This window comes from Gekko japonicus, unplaced genomic scaffold, assembly GCF_001447785.1.
Source record: "Gekko japonicus isolate JY-2015 unplaced genomic scaffold, Gekko_japonicus_V1.1 scaffold1164, whole genome shotgun sequence".
Taxonomy (NCBI): Eukaryota; Metazoa; Chordata; class Lepidosauria; order Squamata; family Gekkonidae; genus Gekko; species Gekko japonicus.
Window position 1 is genome coordinate 328078 of NW_015160873.1, and position 21695 is coordinate 349772.

General features: G+C 43.2%; 1 protein-coding gene across 1 annotated transcript in view; it reads right to left on the minus strand.

Annotated features, from left to right (window-relative positions):
* The window catches only part of STAB2 (stabilin 2), a 148076-nt gene that overhangs the window by 18650 nt on the left and 107731 nt on the right, over positions 1 to 21695 (minus strand). Inside the window, exons 51-58 of the mRNA XM_015422556.1 lie at positions 19703 to 19849; positions 18559 to 18615; positions 16533 to 16659; positions 15131 to 15280; positions 6768 to 6872; positions 6365 to 6472; positions 4138 to 4331; positions 792 to 933 (exon numbers count right to left, since the gene is read on the minus strand). Coding sequence (XP_015278042.1) covers positions 792 to 933; positions 4138 to 4331; positions 6365 to 6472; positions 6768 to 6872; positions 15131 to 15280; positions 16533 to 16659; positions 18559 to 18615; positions 19703 to 19849 — 1030 coding nt within the window. The remainder of the gene's footprint in view (positions 1 to 791; positions 934 to 4137; positions 4332 to 6364; positions 6473 to 6767; positions 6873 to 15130; positions 15281 to 16532; positions 16660 to 18558; positions 18616 to 19702; positions 19850 to 21695) is intronic.

A 21695-nucleotide genomic window follows, 5' to 3' on the forward strand; every position in this document is an offset into this window, starting at 1 on the left:
ATTCCTGCTAGATGGTATCAACTTCATTTTAGACATGACCAATCAATGCCCCTGGACCATTCACTGGTGAACTGAGTGGCTTTGAAGTGTCAGAAGCTGGCTGTTCCTGGAAGTTTCGATTTCATTTGTGAATTTTTATCATGCCCTTCCCCAAAAGAGTTTAGGATGGTGTGCATTGTTCTTTCCCCTCTTCCTTTATCTTCACAACAGCATCTTAAGGTAGACAGAAGGACTGGCCCAAGGTCACACAGCAAACAGCTTGGCAGAATGGGGATTTAAACCTGGGACTCCCAGCTCTTAGTCCAACACTCTAACCACTGTGCCATGCTGACTGTTGAATAATTCTGTAAAAAACTAAGTAAAGGCAACTCATATCACATGAAGCCCACGTAAATACACTCAAAACGGACTTATTTGCATATGATTAGCTATAACCGATGGCTTATAGGTTTCACTCTGACGGGCCTTTTTGTTAATGAGAATCCTACTACAATAATGTCCTGCGTAACCAGGACAAAGACATTTTGAGGGGGGGAAATCCAACTAACTTTTTCAAGTACAAGAATAATTTGTTTTGTTTTGGCACTCTGTAAAGCATCCTACATAATGCCAAACAACAAGTAATGTTGATTTTATACACACACACACATACATAATAAGACTGTAATCCTAAGAGTTTCTAAAGTCATGGTTGTAGTTCTAACATATATGTCTCACTGACATTTCAGAGCTTAACTTTAGCTGTTGTTTTTCCTGTCCACTGAATTTGTATTTGCTTCTGAAGTACTGACCCTCAAAATGGAGATCTACACAGTCAGCATCAGCATGGCATTGTCCATTGTCTTGCAAACATCGGTTCACTCGGAGCTGTTTCACTTCGCAGTCGATTCCATCGCCAATGTAGTTATCTTTGCATTCACACTTGCGTTTACCCTAGGAGGGAGATTATCAATACAATGAAATATCCCAAGCCAACAGAGGGCGATTCTGCATCTGGCATTCGCTCCACGTTTTCTCAACACCAGGGAAAAGGTGCAGTTCAAAACCACATTCAAATACCCCGGTGCAACACCGTACTGACTGCAAAGCCACCCCTGAACGGCCATAAATCTATGCAGAAGGTACCATAAAATCCAATATCAAAGAAAGTGAAAGCAGCATGCAGTGCAGAAGGGAATGTCTGTTCCAAGGTGGGTTTGGTAAAACAATGGCGGGAAAAGCCAATGCAGAATCGCCAAGAGATGCAAATATCCAGCTGTTATCCTAAATTTTCCTTTTCACTTCTAACCCCTGCGGATACTGGGAAGCCCTTAAAATACAATTACAGTGGGTACATTCCAAGAACTCTCTCCATTTTCAAGCATAACCTGTTATAACCACCGAGTAACTGCAGAGCAGGACCGCCGGGTTGGGCCGACTGGCCATCTGGAACATCTTGCCCATGGCATCCCCCCTCTTGATCCCACCGCGATATACAATAGGGAGTGAGTATTTTAGTTCCTAATGCATCCTGCAAGATGTGAGTTTTGTTTTAATTGTTTTAACTTGTCCTATTTTTATTGCACTTGGTGCCTTAACTGTTTTAATCCTGTTGTATTTTATTGCACAGTTGTGCCTATGTAAGCCGCCCTGAGCCTGCTTGCGGGGAGGGCGGGGTATAAGTGAAATAAAATAAATAATAAATAAATAATATAAGGCTAGTCTGTGAGGGTGGGGACATGCATTGAAATCCTGGAAAGACAGATCTATATATTGTCCAAACTGTCAGCAGGAGCTGTCTGCCTGGAATTGCTCAAAGAAAGAGATCAACAGAAATGGACCTTCCCTGTCAGAGAAGGTGATGGTGGGGCTGTTGGCAGGTACAAAAACGTAGGAAGTGGCATGTAGTTGCCAGCTCTGGGTTGGGGAATACCTGGAGATTTTAGGGGTGGAACCTGGGGGGGCTGAGGACCTCAGCAGGACATAATGCCATACAGTCCACCCTCCAAAGCAGCCATTTTCTCCAGGGGAACTGATCTTGGTCACCTGGAGATCAAGTACAATAGCAGGAGATCTCCAGGTGTAACCTGGAGGTTTGACAACCCTGCATGCTGAGCATGTGTGGACCATAAGAAATGAGGCTGAAGAAGAGATAAAGAGATACCATATGAATGCTGTAAATGCTTCAGCATCGTTATTGTCAATGACATCTTGTCAACTCAAAGAGGCAATGGAAATGTTTGAGGTTAGGTTACTTCACATGGTCCAGTTTTTCAAAATGTTATTTATTCATTTAAGATATTTATCTCCTGCCTTGTCTCCTTAGGCTTTTGTCTATACAACAGTGCAAGGAACTTTTTAGTGTTGGCTTTTCTGTGTTGCTGAAAGATCTTTCTCCCCACAAAAAGCAGAATTGAAGCAAAGGGTTAATATAACTTCCCCTTAAAATTCTAACAATGCTTGTCCTCAAGGGCAAGATTCTCCTGTTTGTCTACTCAGAAGTAAATCTCTTTCAGCAAGCGTTGCTCTCTGTTCATTTTTTCCTTGCTTTGTTTTTGACCTCATTAACATAAGAACATAAGAAGAGCCCTGCTGGATCAGACCATTGGTCCATCTAGTCCAGCATCCTGTCTGGATCCTCTGGATGGCCAACAACAGACCTTCCCCTGATGTGTCTCCTGTCTCTGGGATTCAGAGGTTGAGTGCCTCTGAATGTTGAGGTTTCCCTCAGTCACCAATCAATGTTCCCTCTAAGCTGTGGAGTCTCGTAAGCAAAAAATCTACTTTGTGAGCTACTGGCATTAAAGCTGTGAGCGAGCGATTTGGCTACTCCATAAATTAGTCTGCTCTGGAGCCATCCTTCCTGAGTTAAGGCAGAAATGTGTGAGCCAGAGGCTAAAAACCTGTGAGCTAGCTCACACTACCTCAGCTTAGAGGGAACACTGGTCACCATGGCTAGTAGCCACTGATAGACTTATCCACCATGAATCTATCTAATCCCCCTTTAAAGCTGTTTGTTCCTGTGGCCATCACTACATCCTCTGGCAGCAAATTCCACATTTTAATATCTCTCTGTGTAGAGCAGTATTTCCTTTTGTCCGTCCTGAACCTACTGCCCATCAGTATTATTGTCTCTTGGTTGCCTGGTTGTCTTTCCTCGGCACTCATGTAAAAATGGTTAATTAGCAGGTTGCTGGGGGCAGGGCAGAGCTTAAGTGCTTCATTTTTTACTTTGTAATGAGCCATAATTACTGCTCATATTTTTGTTGTACTGTTTATCAGAATGCGATTAAAAATTGTTACTGTTGTTTTGTTTTTAACAAATAAGCGACTTGGCTTTCTAAGAAGTAAAAAACAAAACAAAACTTGACCCTTTCCTCCTCTTGACAAGATGTAATAAGTCACTATGAATATTATGGAAGAAACGCTGCTGAGAGAACAGGAAATGACGGATGAAGTTGGAAAGAGAAGGATGAAACAGAATTGTAAAGGACATTTCAATAGTGCTTTGCAAGTCCACATGGGACATACTGGCTCTGTACATTGCACTTTATTTTAAAAATTGCCACAAATCAGGTCTGCAAAAACACAGAAAATACTGGAATGATCAGACTGATCATGGTATCCTTTGGATTGTCCATTACAAATAAGTGGGGGGAAAAGTCATGGCAATTCCAAATTGTATGGTTAGAGTGAAACCAGCTTTCGAGGGCAGGGAAGATTGTTGTATAGACCATGTTAAGTCTCTTCTACAGATGGAATTGAACCTAAGCAATCAATCTGCCCTGCAATTCTCCTTCCGCCCAACAGGGTCACAGCGTAACACTATACAACACTGGTTCAGTCTAAGCCCAATGACATCAGTAAAATTGCACGGTTGCAGTCACATTTGCTGGGTTATTACTGGGCATGCCATCATGAGTATTTTCAGTTTCTACAGTAGGCATAAACACACACACAGGGCTTTCCTGTCCACACAACAGAAAGGCAGTGCTCATCAGTACAGGCAGGATAGTGTGTGTGTGCAATACTTTTATCCTTTCCTAGAATACTTAATGGACTCTCACTTTAGTACCAGAATGCTCAAATGTCAGTGAAGGCAGACACCATCTGGGCGAGGCCCCCTAAAGTGCAGGGGCTACAGCCAGTAACACTTACAGGCCCTGTTTTTGTACAAATTGCATGTTCGTGGCAACCACCATTGAACCCATCTGTACAAGAGTTGATAGCCGTGCAGATGCGGCCATCTCCTTTATATCCTTTTTGACACGTGCAATTGACTTTCACGCCAGATTGTGAACATCTTGCATTCTTATGACAGCCACCATTGGATATCTTACAGAGGTTCATAGCTATAAAGGAAAAAGAGAAATAAATGATTTTGTCCTGGCATGCTCTTCACAAGAAAGCCTGACAATTCTTTATTTAGAACAAAGTTTGAGTCCGGTGGCACCTTTAAGACCACCAAGTTTAATTCTGGGTATAAGCTTTTGTGCGCATGTGCACTTCTTCAGATACATTGAAACAGATTTCCTCAAACCTTATATATAGGCACATGAAAGCATATACCCAGAATTAAACTTAAAGGTGCCACTGGACTCAAACTTTGTTCTGTTGCTTCAGACCAAAATGGCTACCCACGTAATTCTTCATATAGTAATGTATTACAAAATGAGACATAAAGACCATGATCTAGGGGAACCTGACTTGATCAGCATTTGCAATAGTCAGACCGCAAACTATTCTACATTGCAAAGTATTTTGAAAATCAAGGGAGTTTCAGGATCAACTTGTCATGTAGCTTCCGTGTGTGCGTGCGTGCATGTGTACAGACAGAAAGAAGGTATACTGTCTATGCAAATCCTTGTTTAGAGAGACTCAGAGAATTACCAAGACCAAAACAACTTTGCTGAATCTGAAAAACAGCCTATCCTATCCAACACTTTCTCCAAAGATGTGCTTGAGCTCTGTAGGTCTGGGCCTAGTCAGTATCTTGATGGGAGATCTTCTGGAAACCTTTTATATACTGCCTCTAGGGTTGCCAAATTTAAAAATCCTACTGGCGGGGGAGCGTCCTGCTGCTCCGGGAGCCGGTCGGGAACGTGCGCGCGCGCTGCCGGAGCGTCACCGGAAGTGACGTCACACGCTGGGCGGGGCCACGCCATTTGAGGGGAAAACAAAGAGTTTTCCCCTCAAATGGCAGCCACTCTTTGTTTTCCCCTCAAATGGCGTGGCCCCGCCCCCAGCGTGCGACGTCACTTCCGGTGACGCGCACGCCGGGGAGGGGTTTCCCCCGGGCCCCGATTCCCCGGCGTCGGGGAACGGAGCCTCCGGGGCGGGGGATTTCCGCCCTAACGGGGGAGTTGGGAGCCCAGTCTGCCTCAAGTTCCATCATGGATGAAATGTAGGATATAAATGTAATAAATAATAATAAAGTAGACTGGAAAGCTCAGAAGCAACCCTGCTCCTAAACACAGAGGTTCTTTCATTAGCCATTATGGACAAAAGCCACTGAGTTTAGTCGTCCATGAATTTGTCTAATTCTTATCTCCATTAAAGTGAGGTTTTATTACCCAATAGAGAATATGAAATGCAATCTTTGGACCTTGGAACACTTAAGCAAGATATAAACATTTGGCTATCCCACTACAAAAACAATCAACAGTGTAATTATTTTTGGCAGTTATATACTTCCAAATGCAATATGTGGGGTTCTTTTGTACAACATATAACAGGTCCCAATCACACGCGGAATTAGCCACGTGATAGGCACAAATGCCAGGCGGATTTAAAGGGCACGATCAAACGCAAACATCTGCCCAGCGTCCCGCACCCGTCGGCAACTCGTTTTGCTCCGCTGCAGAAGCGGAGTAAAAAGACAATGGGGAAAGTCCAGTAGCAAACAGGTTGCTATGGGCCACAGATGGACTTTCCCCTGTGTGATCACTCCAGTGCTCTCTCATGGCGTCGGGATGGTCTGATCAAGCAATCCCGACTCCGTGCCGTTGTCCCCCCCCCCCTCAGTACGTGCATCATCACATACTGCCATAGGAAGCCCTCAGTGTGGAGATGCGATTCATTGATCCTCCGTTTAAACAAATCAAAAACAAATGGCAAAAAAAAATCTGACTCAACCGCGATTGCCGGGGTAAATAGCCTTGCTTCCCCCGCGCGTTATCTCACACGTGTGACCGCAACCACAGTCCAGTTTCTTTTTAACCTCACTGATACCATACTACAGCATGATTTTGTGACATTTATAGATACTTTCATCCAGGGTCATTTTACTGAAGAACCATTTATGAGGGCTGAGGGAGATTAAAAATATCCATATTTCATGTTTCTTCCCCAATGATTTTTTTTCAAGTGTCTGTAAAGGATTTACCTGTACAAGTGATTCCATCTCCAATATAAAATAGTTTACACTGACAGATGTTTTGGGCCTTGCACACAGCATTAATGGAACAGCTGGGTGAACACACTGGCGCCACATCTGTGAAAAACATTAACACAACTATTTGTGCATTTAAAAACCTCTCAAGAGGGGTGCGTGTTCCATAAATCTGGGGCCACCACAGAGTGAAAGGGTCCAAGCAGTGAATGGCTGTACAACTTGGAGGGAGGGATTAACCAGGCAACAGCTCAAGGAGATTCTGAGGTGACAGCATAGATTCCTAATGGGAGAGATGGTCCTTCAATGTATTTTACTGAGGTAAATTAGTCATAAGCTGTTTATGGCAAGTTGAAAACAATAACTTAAAGTTATTGTTACTGCTAAATCGACTGACCTAATTTGGTTTCACAGAACTTTCCTGTCCATCCAGTTTCACAGATGCACAGTCCTGATCCAGAAATTCCTTCATCACACTGTCCGTTCTCCGTGCACTGACAGACTGTAAACACAATGGTTGGATTATTAGGAGAACAATAATTATTTATTCACTTAAAACATTTACACTCTGTTTCATAGCAATGCTCTCAAGGCAGCTTCCACAGAAGAACCGAAACAATAAACAGCATTATAAATATAAAAATATGCAGACCTACTTAAAACTAGAAGCCCAGCCCACAAAAGTCATTGAAAGCAACTATTTTTTTTTAAAAAAAGTTCATGAACTTTTCACTAACTATAAAACTTAAATACTTACAACAGAGAACTAATAAAGGGCTTTCCCGCACCAGTGGTTTTCATTGGTGGATATCGCCAAATGCCTCAATTTTTATTTTCGCATGTGTTTCCTCTGTTTAGTGCTAGCTTCAATTTCTCCTTGCTTTTTCTAATTTTTCAGGGAGCACTTTTACAGTGATCTTTTTTCAAGCTATTTCAAAGATGTCTTTCACTCCATGTGCTTAAATACTCCATCCACTTTTCCCCCTTCCAACCCTAGAAATATACATCCTTAATCCACACCCTCTCCTCCTGCTCCTTTTTCACCCTTCCTTCCCTTCACTAGTCATCATTTTAATTTAAAAATATTTTTTAATTGAAGCACTAGCAATAAATCGCTAAATTAAACATTAGCGTTTAAACGCTGAAGGTAAACCACCTCAGATGGTGCAGTGTGTGTGGGGTATTTCTGCAGATGTATCTTCACAGGGGTACTTTTGTGATGGTGGTGGAGCAGAATACAATTGGCAATTTTTGTCCTTCAACCATGCGTTTTCCAAGTGTTTCATAAGGGAAAAGTAAAGCAAATTAATAGGAACGACATAAACTAATATGAGTAATTTCCTGTTTGTGTTACTGGATTTCTCCGCAACTGTATGTACTGAAGTAGAGTACTCTTCCTCAAGCTTTCCCCTTCTTTCCACTCATGTTACATTTCCCTTTTAAAAAAATCAATGTACTTGAAGTAGCGATAGGGCACTAAGGAAAAGGACAATAAAAGAAACAATAGAGTACTAGGGATTTTCAGAGTGGCATTCAATCATATGGCTGTTCAGCATGGTTTCATTTTGTGTTTGTGTGTGTTTACTCTTACCCCATATTTTCCCTCTCCTACAGCAACTGGCACCTCCTAATGATTTTTGGGGGGGCATTTTGGCTGTCTCTGGACACCTACATCAAAATGGTGCTTGAGCCACATGAACTTTCTGCCAATCTTCAAATGGAGAATTGCCTCATAGGTCACCCTAAGCCAATCACAGGGTGTTCAACAGAATCATTCTGTCTACAGGCATACATGCCCAGCAATCTGGCGAAAGGCGCCATTATTTCAATTGTGATTCTCTGGTTTGCTTTGGTGATTTTTTGATGATGGCAGCAAACAGCAAAGCAAATGGCGGTCACAGAGTCTCCTGTCATCAAAAGGAGACATTGGATCGCCTCTCCTTCTGGGGTGAATAGAAGGTGCAGGAGGCTTTGGACAATTTCCATTGATATACAGCCATTTTTCAGAGCAACGTGATAAGTATCACATATAGCAGGCATACATGGATTGAAAATTATATTCCTTAAATAGAATTTACTGGACAGCATGATATTTGCATCTCCCCTACCTAAAAAGATCACTAATGGGCCTTTATGGAGGGCTTTTTTCTTCTCCCCACCAATTTCGCAATGTAAGATCTCTGGCGTACAAAAATGCTTAGGGGCCATCCAGAGTGGACTTGCACTGAGAAGGGTGTGTGTGTCTGGGCATTGTGCAAGTTTTTGCCTATAATGATAGTTCAAGTAATTTTACACAATCTTTGCTTTGTTGATACAACGAACTAACATTTAGAGTGTCCAGTTGCAGAGTTGTCTCCAGCAAGACAACTGGCAAATGCTAGAAGCCAGAGAAGGCTTTTTGCTGTTCTTAGTGATGCTGCACACTAGCATCATTTGCCAGCACCAATGTGCCAGCAATGAAGCTAGAACCAGCAGACACCATGATGAGATCCTTGCAGAGGACAGAAGACTTCATGACAAACTAATGGCCAAAGTGAAACACAGGTATGACCTGATGTTGGAAAAAAATAGACTGGAAAGGAAGGCCTTGCAGGAGATCATGCAGAAGAACATGGATGTGATGCTTCTCACAGTCAATGCCCTCAAATCTGTGGGTGAAATAATGCTGTCAGGGCAACAGGAAGGGCCTTCTAAGAGGAAATGGCTATGTGACATCTCCCAAGGTCGGGGGTGGGGTGGAAACTCTGCACATTTTCAGTGCCAGAAACCTTCCTGGTACATTTCCTGTTGTAGTGCAATGTTTATTTTTCTTTTTCTGAAATCCCCGGAGGGATATTTTTATTATTTTTTATAAGACTAGAAAAACTACAAAGAAAATATGAGGGAAGGGGACTACATCTATGGATAAAGGAAAGATAACCACACTAAACTAAAAACCCAAGAGGAGGAGATCATATCCGTGTTAAGCTAAGTGCTACTGATTAAAGTGTTAGTATAACAATATACTTGTAGAGTTCTTGTTTATCTCAGCTTCAATGTTAGTTGTTATGAGAGAACTTTCTGAGCATCTTCGTTACTTCAAAAGGCAATTTTCAGAGTCCTTCTGCCTTTACTTTGGTTTTCTATCTCTGAAATCATATGTAACTTTCGTTGTTCCCACACCCGTTTCTACAGCAGAGTCCTCATCCATTCCAGAGGTAGCAGAGTCACTTGATTTGGATTCTTCATCTTTGGATTCTTCCTCCAATCCCAACTGTCGTCTCAAGAATTCCTTGGCTTTAAAAATGGAGTCAATCTTTTCTCTTTTGTCATTGATTTTAAAGATGACACCCTCAGGGATCGCCCACCTGTACGAAATTTCATTAGTTTGAAGAAAAGAAATTAAGTCCTTATAGCTTTTCCTCTTTTGACGAATTTCAAATGGAACGTCTTTTAAAGTCTTGATGATTGTATTCCCCAGTTTCAGTGGAGTTGCTGAAGTCACTTTTAAAATAGCATCTCTGGCCTGTCTTCTTGAGAATCTGACCACAATTTCTCCAGGGAGGCTATTTTTTTTAAATTTAATTGGAGTAAGCCCTATAGGCAGTCTCCATGTCTTTTACTATTTCATCTGCTGTTAAGCCTATTGCTGGAGCGATAATCTCGCTGAGTATCTTCCTCAGATCTTCCTTTTCCGATTCAGGAACTCCCTGGAATCTGAGAATCATATTGGCTTTTTCCATTTGTAGCTGTAACAAATGGTTTTCTTTGAAGTTTTGTTTTGTTTCAACTTTCCCCATTCTTTTCTTCATTTTCTTGTTTGTGGTGTCTATCTCTTTAATTCTCTCAGTCGCATGCTCCACCTTCTTCTCCATTTCTTCCAGCTGGCGCTGCTGTAATGTGAAGTTTTGATTCATCAAAGTCAGTTGCTGGTTAATACCATTGAGTTGCTCCATCATCGGTTTAAGCATATGCGCTAGCATTTTCATGACATCTGCTCCCTCTTCCAGTTTTGGGCTCTGACTACCCGGCAGTTTCATTTTAAACTTTCTTTGAGAGGCCACCATTTTATACAATTGTTTACAATTCCAAACCGTTTCACATGGGCTCGAAAAATCGTCGCCTCAATGTTGGCGCTCACGTAAGTCTCTCAAAACAAAATCGCTGCTTGTTTCCCCCCTTGCCCCTTCGTTACGCTTATATGTCCATTCGCATAAGAGGCGTCCCTCTTTGCGCTCCACTTTTCCCATGGGGGGGGATAGTTCGCTTTTAAAATGCTCCATTTATTTTGAACTCACGTTCATTGTTGGTCATTTTTCTGACCTCGCTCACAACATTCGATACTCCGCTCGATCTCCAGTGCTTGTCCCGGTCGAATCAGCTTGTGCCCGAGGGCCACACAGCGGCAGGACCGTCAGGGCAGAGGGAAGCCTCGATTCTCTGGCATCGAGCTGTCGAAGAGGCTACCCCTCAAAAGCTCTCTGGCCTGGAGCCTATCGCAAAAGCTCCATGGTGATGCCACTTGACGTAGCACCCCTCCATACTGCTGGTGTGCTAATCGCTCCCCCAAGGTTCGGGGAGAGCGACCGCCATCGCTAATCCACAAACCGGAAGCATCCAATGTTCATTTTTCTGTCACTAATGCGGACTCTTGCATTCCTAAAAATCACCATTTCCTCCATAACTGTATTAAATCTTATTGCAGCAGTTAACCATCACTAGAGCAACTCTTGTCAGTTCCATTCCCTGGAATGCATTTCAGCAGCTCAGTCTTGTAACTAATTTCAGCAGTTCCAGGAGAGAAGGAAAGTGATAGGCTTCTTCAAAACTGAATTTCACCTTTTTGTAGAGTATGCTCATTTGCTTGATCCTTAATTCACTGAACATGCCTCCTCAAAGAAGAGGAACTTTTTGGCAGTGTGAGGAAGTTCAACAAATGCTGAGATTTATTGAGTGCTGGGGCCTCACTGAGCAGCTTATGATCAGCACCCACTGGAGAACCACAGCATTTATGTTGCAGTTGCAAGGGACCTCCATGTGGGAGGCTATGAGCTCCTACACGAACAGTGCCGCTCCCCAGTGCCAGGTGGGAATCCAAGTCTGTTGAATCCATCCATAATCTGAAAGGACAAGAAGCATTTAAGCACACACATTTTCCACACCAGTTAAGACACTAGTTTTAAATATAGCTTGCCCTGAAGAACTTTAATTCATGGAAAACACTGGCTAGGCTAAATCAGTGCAGAAATGCACTAGAAATAATACACACTAAGTTTAAAAAAACAAACAAAAAGGAAAATATGATACCTTTGCCACCTCTGGACCCAGGCAAACAGTCTTCTTGATCACAAAGCACACTTCCATGGCTATTTCTTCCACTGCAGAAAGTCCAGCACCATACTGCTCTCTTTCTCTGTACGTATTGATATTGGCAAGATACCATATGGCAATAACTATGCTCTTGTCCACTGGAATAGTCTCATGCATGGTTGGCCTCTGTCACCGCGGGCATCCTTTTAAAGTTTACACAATCTTGGCATATGTTCCCGGGGTCATCCAGAATTTATAGAGCCATTGATCATCACCCCATTGTGCTGGCACGAAATTCTCCCACCAATCATTGCTCCTTGGGTACATCCAGAAATGGTGGAGTACCGACATGCTGCAAGGGCATACACCAGCACATCTGTGCTGCATGGGAAGCTGTGCTGTCTGGCAGTGCTGCTTGCCTTACTTGTGTTCTTGTTCTGGCCTTATGAGTGGCTTTGTATAAAGTTCTTCATCTCACCCGCATTCAACGAATGTAAATATACAGCAGATTTTGGAAGCTTCTCATCAAAAGAAGTACTGGATGCATTGTCGCCATCAAAAATCACTTGGGATCCATTTGGAGGAAGTGACATGTAGAGATTCTTTAAAGTGTTGCCAAGATGGCAACCAATCAGTAAGTGCAAATGAGAGAATCTCCAGGAGAAATGGTGAACCTATTTTCAAAAAAAGAGGCTCACAGCCAAACAGGCCAATCAGTGACCTTTTAGATTTTCCGTCACAGCACAGCTGTGCTAAGCTCAGTGCATTAGCACTAAAGCGCACATGCAAACACAAAACCACGTGAATTTGCATGGGGGGCAGAAAGTTGGCATTACTGTGCAGCTGCACAGAGTGCTTGAGTAAAATGCAACCCCCACCTCTGCCACCACCCATCACTACATCATGAGTGATGTCCCAACAACACTTAGGAAAAGTATGTTTTTCTGTTATTCATGCAGAATAAATACACCACAATTCAGAAAACAAAAATACTAGAGGAAAAAGAAGGGTGTGAAATGCTAGCACTGAATCTGAATCCAAGCTTCATGACTCAACTACAATGGAAATCTGGGGTAAGCTGTGCATGCAGAAAAGCCCAAAAACTAGATAGTGTTATTGGGGAAGCTGAGACTATCAACCGGCTCTATCAAGCTAGGGGAAGAAACACAATCATCCTGGGAAAAAATAAATATTTTCACTTGACACCTGAAATCCAGAAGGTTAGGCCCTAGGCAAACTGATGAAGGGAGAAACATCCACAGAGGAGTCTCCACAGAGAAGGCCTTGTCTCTCATGTTCTCTCAGAAGGGGGGGGCATACACAACAGGGGTTCTGCAGCAGTCCTCAACTGATGTGTCTGGTGGGGGGAGTGGTCCTTTAAACATCCTGATCCTATTTTGGATTGTATTCAAAAGACCCAGGACTTTGAATTGTCCCTGGAAGTGAAACAACATTCATCTCCCTCTAAATCACCTCAGTAAGTAACTATACTGCAACATTTTGCACTAACTGAAGCTTCCAAGCAGTTGTTAAAGGCTGCCCTGTAAGACTGCATTACAGTAATCTGACCTCGGGTATGTTCGGAAGACATATACATTGTGGCCAGAGGACCCTTCTCCTCCTCAAGGAAAGACCAAAGCTGTTGTACCAGTCAAAGCTGACTGAAAATGCTTCACGCCACTGAGGAGATATGAAAACAAAAGAAGAAGGGGAACCAGCGTACCTGGAATAGTACAAAGCACCAAAAACTGTTGGCTGGAATAAAAAAGTATATAAAAATAAAAGTTTTAATACCAAGTTCAATCTCACAATGACCATGTAACTAGATAAAGCCAAGGTATTCTTTCAGGAAACAACAATAGTGCAAAGAAGTAAAGTCCCGAAAGTCTCAATATGTCTCACTCCTGTTGTATTGTAATTCCATAGTCCAATCTGACACACATTCATCATGGACTCATTTTGTTTCTTAAAAATCCATATAATCTTGAAGCCATAGAGACGTGTAGTCTGGATGCAAGGTGCCGTTTTTTGAATAATTCTTTTTCAAAGCCAATAGGCTACAGTGGGACCCAATCTCATCATGATCCCTCGAGGTTGAAAAAAGTGGCTTATGTATGTCTTACTACTGAGATTTATATACTTTTTGATTCCAGCCAGCGGTTTTTGGTACTGAGGAGATATGGGCTTCCATTTTTAGGCTCAGGTCAAGTTAGGGTTACCAACCTCCATGTGGGGCCCAGAGATTTCCCAGAATGACAACTCCTCTCCAGACTATAGAGGTCAGTTCCCCTGGAGAAAATAGCAGCTCTGGAGGGTGGACTCTACACAAACTCTGCCCTCCTCCTCAGGTTCTACTGCCAAATATCCACAAATTTCCCAACCTGGAGCTGGCAACCCTATATGTAGTGTGCATAAGAGAATCTGATATCTTTTCTACACAGGCCTGCACAATTTGTGACCCACAGAAATAGCCCATAAAGCTGGTACTACACATATAAAATAGATAAATACAAAAGACAACATATACCACTAACCCAGTTACACCAGCGGCGGGGGAGATCCAGGAGTGCAACCCTCCCCTAAATTTTAGTGGAAAATAATACTTAGCCACTTTATGTATCTTGAATGTGCTATTCTTTAGAAACCGTTCCAGTCTTTAAACATCTTATAGAGAACCACAGGGTACTACTTGCACTGCTCTCCTTATCACCTTATACTGAGTTATCCTACTGGTTCACTTGGCTCCATATGATCCACCTTGAGTAGAAGGAGCTCCTCGAGGTCTTTTCTAGCACTGATATAACAGATTCTTTTTAAATTGGAAATGACAGGGATGCAAAATATGTACTTTACAACTGAGCTATGGATGATCCCTAAAGGCAAGCCCTGGTTTTGGTGGCCTTAAAACAGGTAGCAAAACTGAGAGCCTAACTGAACCCCTAGTGGGCCACCATACATTGCTGGTGGGCTGTGTTGGCCTTTAATGGTCCATACATTGTGCAGAGTACAGGCAAATTTCAGGTTAAAGAGTCATTCTAAAACTTTAGAAAGGGTCCGGGAAAAGAACTCCTGCAGGCATACTCTTTTCTTAAAATTTATAGAGCACAGATAGTGTACTGGGGTGGTGTAACAGCTGCTTAGCTTGCTACTGGCTACCAGCAGCCCTCCAGGGAAACGACTACCAGGAACTTTCCCAGTAAGTTCTAGGGCCAGCCCACTCCTGTAAGGTATGCAAACTGCTTTACAGTCCTCATGTTAAGTCTTACAAAAAGCCATTTAGAAGTATTAGCCCAATTAACAAACAGGTGATTGCAGCTTGCCTAAGGCTTTGAGCTTGGAGGTCTAAAGTCGGTTCTTCCAGGCTCAAGTCAGACACTCTCAATTCAGAAAGCCACGCTACTTCCCGTATTCTGGTTATTTGGTATACATTAGCATAAGAACTTAACAGAATGACCACCAGATGAAACTTACATCTGCAATCCGGGCCATATCTTCCAGGCAGACAGAACTCACACGAAGTCCCATTGAAGCCACCATAACATGTGCATTGCCCTGTGCCAGAATATCCTTCATCACAAGACCCACGGCTGTTACACGGAGCTTCTGGCCCTCCTGGGCAGGCTGGAAAGCAGTAAGCAGCAGCAAGTCAAACGTTTTCAAGCACTGACTCCAAGATGCAAATTTTATTTAGTGCAATAAATAGTTGGGCTAGGACAACCCATAGAAAAAAACTCATGCACTTAGTCTTCCCTGGAATAAGATCCCAGCTAGTATCAGTCCTTCGAGTACAGATCTGGAATTTTACGACCAGATTCTTGGTGCTTTCCCCCTTCCCTACTGTCTTTCTGTATTTTGAAATTAGACGATCACAGATTTATAATGCATGATTCAATCCCAAACCCAAACCAAGCCAATGTACCAGGGGGAACAGTGCAATGATACCTCTATACCACCTTCACCACTCTGGAGGAAAAAAAACAACCACACAACTATTGTCTGTTTCCTCTCCTAAGCCTAATCCACCTACCTAAACAAAAAAAGAGACTTGTGGCATCTTAAAGTCTAACTGATTTATTCAGGCAAAAAATTTAATGGACTACAGCCCACTTTGTAAAGTGTATTTGGGGTGGGCTTTAATCCATGAAAACTTCTCCATGATAAACTGTTCAGTCTGTAAGATGCCACAGGACTCCTGGTTCTTTGTGTTGCAACAGCCTACCATTATTAACCCTATGAAATTTGTTATCATGGGAACTGACTAACAGTGAATTTGAACAGCTTGAAGCATCTTCCCCGGTACCAGAGAATATCCACATAATGTGCTTAATCTACCTTGTACATGAGCTAGAGATGTCTTATAAAACCACATGTACTTCTGAGGCACACAGAAATGGTGTGTCTTTGGAATTCCTGAGTTCTCTATGGAAACAAATGATTCTGTAGAGAGGCATGAGATGAAGAAGAGGAGGAGGAGGAGATTGGATTTATACCCTGCCCTTTACTCGGAGTCTCAGAGCGTCTTACAAACTCCTATCCCTTCCCCTCCCCACAACAGACACCCTGTGAGATAGGTGGGGCTGATAGAGGTCTTTCCTTGAGAGAACAGGTCTGACAGAACTACGGCTTGCCCAAGGTCATCCAGCAACTGCAAGTGGAGGAGTGGGGAATCAAGCCCACTTCTCCCAGATTAGAGTTCGTGCACTTAACCACTACACCAAACTGGCTCTCATTTAACATTTTACTATGTTCTTTTGCTTCAACAATTGTTATCTTTGGAAATACAGTAGCTCTTCTTTATTAGAGGGTGGCAGCATTTCATGCAATGCTACACAAATCTTCCCAGAAGCAAAAGTTTAAGTTTGGAAAATCTCACCTTGACAGTCATACCCAAAGTAGCCCTTGCAGCACTGTGGTACCCTGACAAACACAGAGCAGTTCCTCTGACAGCCTTCCCGGAGTCTTCCGTAGCTATTGTAAGTACATGGGTATATCTGTTGTCCCTTGTGATTTTAAATTTGAATACAGAAAGAAAGAGAAAAACAAGAAAACACAAAAAAGGGGCATAGGAAATTAATGTCTTTAACACACCATAGCTCCATCTGCACAAATGCTCTGTGGTTTGTGACTGTCTGTCCATTCCAAGGAAAATCAAAATTCTCTGGATAATCATGTGTACAGGACATAGGCGTAAAAACTGGCCTAACTCCCTTGTGAATGACAGGTTTTCTAGAAGGCAGGTGAAGAGTCAAACCAGCATTAGAAATCATTCTCTCCCTAAATGGAATGACAGCGTTGTTCAGTTACATTTTGATAATGGGAATCTGCAGAGGAATTTTCAGCCCCCTCAGTAAACAGCCACTTCCAGAGTTCTTAGAAGACAACCAGTGGTGGTGCAAGTTAAAGCCTAAAAAAGTTTTGTAAAGCAGAAATGTCCTAGGTGACATCGCATTCAAGAGGATGAATATGTCAAAAAGGAGAGCGGTGAGGCCTCTCACTATTATTTCACTTCTGCTACAACAGGCATAGCAAAATGGAATCACAAAGCCAAGCCAGGATATATAAGGCAATTGTGGGGAGGAGAAACACAACACAGCAGCCAGAAGCAGGGGTAGGACTGCCAGCTCCAGGTTGGGAAACACCTGGAGATTTTGGAGGTGGAGCCTCAGAAGGGCAGGGTTTGGGGAGGGGAGGGACTTCCATGGGTTATAATGCCATAGAGTTCACCTTCCAAAGTGGCCATTTTCTCTGGGTGAATCGATCTCTGTCACCTGGACATCAGTTGTAATCCCATGAAGGGGCCACAGCCTGTCTCCACTTCCCACCCCTCCTGTTGGCCTCAATAACATCCAGCTCCCCAAGAAACAGAGGGAACCAATGACTGCCTCCATTTGGTGTCCCATGTGTGGCAATGAGGCGAACCCAATTCCATCTGTACAGGGAGGAGTGTGCTCCCAGTTTTCTGTTGTGTTGATTCAAAGTAATTTGTTCATACAATTTTGATTTCTTACAGCCACCTTGAACATACTAATGGAGAGGTGGTGTAAGGGCCATCAAGTCATAGCTGACTTATGGTGACCTCGTACGGTTTTCAAGGCAAGAGAGGTTCAGAGGTGGCAGGGCTGACCCTGCTTAGTTTCTGAGATCTGATGAGATCAGACTTGCCTGGGCCATCTATGTCAGGGCTCTAATGGAGAAACAGGATCTAAAATAAACCAGCACACACACACTCAGGACTTTTATGAGCCTAAGGACAGCAAAGTACTTGGTATGCAGGTAGTGCCTTGATATAGATGAATCCAAAGCATGAATCAAAATATCTAGCCTGAACCTCGCTTTCTTAATCAAGGACCATTCAAGGAACCCACTCAGGGGTCATTTCGTAGAAAAAGAGGTGCAGGAGCTCATTAGAATAACTTATTAGCATAACTTATTTGCATATGCCACACACCCTGACATCACCAGAAGTGTGTCAGAAGGTGACACACCCACCGCTCAGGCTCCACTGGACTGTTTTGGAATGCTAGCTATTGGAGGGGGGGAACGCGCAGATCTGCCCTCACAGAGGAGGGAGAGCTTGTACCTGAAGGCAGGCCGGGGGGTGGGCTCTGCGACTTACCTGGCTGCTTCTTGCTCCTTGTAGCCCGACTGAGGGCTGCTGGGAGCAGGGGGTGGGGCTTGTTGCATGTGCCCGCCCCCTGGGCTCCTTACTGCCGGAGCGCCACTCCTGTGCGCTCCCGCAGGAAATGACCCCTGAACCCACTACATGAATATGTATATTACTCTGATACTTGCTTATCCCTATGTGCTAATCTGTATACATTTTGGCTCTCTTTCTCTGAAACATTTTAGTATAGTTTACTGATTAAAATCATAGTCAGAAGTATACAGCTATTAATTACCTTTACTTTAGCCCCAGCAGGACACTTTGGAGTTCTGTAACAACTACCGCAATCTCCCTGGGAAAACATGAAAATGTATTTTAAATCAGGAGACTTTGAAATAAAGTGCTCTAATAAGCCTTTCTTAATTTATAATTACTAAAAGACATAGCTTAATAAAGTTTAGCAAAAATAGGGTCTAGGCACAGGACCACCTTCTTCCATATTATTCTGCCCACTCACTGGGATAAGAAAACTTTCTCTGTGGTAGCACTGCATGGTTTTTTTTTAGTTTTTTGGTACGCTGAACTGTTGTGTTAAATCTGCTAAACATCTAATTGTGTTGTACAACTGCTTGGTGGTTGTGGAAATTGGAGAAGATTAATTTGTTTAGCCACTTTGAGGAAATGATATTTGGAAAAATGAGATATAAATCCTATTGAACAGAACTGAACATTTCTAAGACGTCTGTGGCCCTGCTAGCTCATACTGATGAACTAACAAAGAAAGGATAAATCTTGATGCCTCAAACATCTAGATTAATACTTCACAACAAACAAATAAAAGATTCCCGTTTTTTACAAGGCAGCTCACAGAATAGCTGGTTTTCTTCATTTGTTTTCCCTCAGCCATTTTCTATTCCAAAGGAATTTTTGCTGATCTCTTCTTTTTTAATTGTTCTATAAATATTCTCTCTGTTATTATCCAATTATCCAGTAGGGTAATAGGTCTTGTTTTTACTTAATCCTTTTAGCAAATCCAAAATATAGAACACTGGTAAATGTGTATCCAATCGTCTTAGCAATAATGTCCAAGATCACTGAATAACAGATCATCTCTGTTATACTCTTGTAATCGACTCTTCCTCAGAGAAAGAAGAATTCAAATTTTGTTCCAGTGTTAAAACATGGCCATATTATCTGACTATTTTGGTAATAGTATTTTATAAATTTTTGACAATATACTTTTTAAAGATTTGCACAGCTGTGTAAATTGTGTCAGTGGGGCAACACTATCATAGAACAGCCAATCTACAAAACCTTCAGACTAATTTTTCCCAATCCCCATATTGTAAGCCTATATATATTGGGGCACCCACATGTGTAGGATGAACTAGAGTAATCTGAGGTTCAGAAAAATAACAAAAATTTACAGAAGGACTGACCGAAACATCGTGACTGATGAAAGTGTCACAGCGACCTCCAAGGTTAGGATCTGTTAATATGCAGTCAATCCCGTAAGCAACACCGCCATCAAACTCCAGATACCTTTGTACTATCTTACAGCTCCTATCATTGACATACAATTCACCCTGAAGGAGAAAGGTACATAAAGTTATCTCTCTTTCACAATCTCTTTCAGACCACTAAGAAAGAGAAAATAGGAAGCACAGATATAATGGCCACCCACCCATGGCTGGGTGGCTCAGACTAAGCAGGCTGAAATTAAACCCGGCGAAGACGGAGGTCCTGTGCTTGAGTCGGACCGGATCGGGATTAGGGTTTCCGCTTCCGACCTTCAACGGGGCACCTTTGGTGCCAGCTTCAGAGGTTAGGAGCCTGGGAGTGCTCCTGGACTCCACCTTAACGATGGAGGCCCAGGTGGCAGCCACTGCCAGATCAGCCTTCTACCATCTTCGGCTGGTACGGCAGTTGGTTCCTTTCCTTGACCCCAACGACCTAGCTACAGTGATCCATGCGACGGTCACCTCAAGGCTAGACTACTGTAACGCTCTACATGGGGCTACCTCTGTTGCAAATCTGGAAGCTGCAGCTGGTGCAGAATGCTGTGGCCAGGTTGTTGGCAGGCATCCCTAGGTGGGAGCATACCCGACCTGTGCTGAAAGCACTGCACTGGCTGCCTATAGCATACCGGATTTGCTTCAAAGTGCTGGTACTTACCTTTAAAGCCCTACATGGCCAGGATCCGGCATACCTGAGGGACCACATTTCCCCACATATTCCCCAAAGAGCACTTCGGTCGGGGTCACAACACCGGCTGGTGACCCCGGGCCCTAAGGAGGCCAGGCTTGCGGCAACAAGGGCCAGGTCCTTTTCAGTGGTGGCTCCTATCTGGTGGAATGAGCTCCCGGAGGAGATCAGGGCCCTGCGGGACCTTGTGCAGTTCCGCAGGGCCTGTAAGACGGAGCTCTTCCGCCAGGCTTTTGAGTAGGAGCCGCCACTGTCACCACTGTCACTACCACCACAGTGCCATTACAAAGCGATGCCGCTGGTGGGGCAGGTAACATCTGTTTATGGCCCTAGCCTGCCCCCTCTGTTATACAAGCTGTTGGGAGTTTTCTAGTCTTGCATCCGTTGGAATTGAATTTTAACTGTTTTATCTTTTTATATTGTATGCACTATGTGCCTTATGTAAGCCGCCCTGAGCCCGTTCGTGGGGAGGGCGGGGTATAAATGCAATCAAATAAATAAATAAATAAATAAATATATCCTACTACTCTGCTCCAATGTTCCCTCTAAGCTGAGTTAATGTGAGCTAGCTCACAGTTTTTTCGCCTCCAGCTCACACCTTTTTGTCTTAGCTCAGGAAGGATGGCTTCAGAGCAAACTAATTTACGCAGTGGCTGAATCGCCTGCTCACAACTTTAATGCCGGTAGCTCACAAAGTAGAATCTTTGCTCACAGGACTCCATAGCTTAGAGCTTTTCCCCAGCCTGAGAAGACTTCCTCAAACCTGTGGCTCTTCTTTTGGTTGCAAGCAAAATGTGGACACCCCTTCCTAGTGCAAGACAGATGGGAAGGCATGGGCAATGCTGCATCTGGATCCACCTCAGTCTGCACATGCAGTTCTTGATCCATTGAAGAGAACTGCACATGCACACAACTGGTGGAAGGATTATTATATCAGTAGGCTCCGTGGACACAGACAGCATATGAAGATCCTAACCAGGCCATGAGTTTCATATGTGGGAGCCTGTACAGACATCCCTTATCAAATTAGATGAAAAAGGACATTAGCACAACTGAAAATATACAATTTAGGGTTACTGATAACAGACACATACATTAATAATGCTTAAAGTTTCTGCAGCCCCAACAGTGGTTTCATTAGGACGAGGCACACACAAGGTCTTACAATAAGTAATCCTGCATGATGGTTTTAGTGCACTGGCATAATTCTGCACATGGTTCACACTT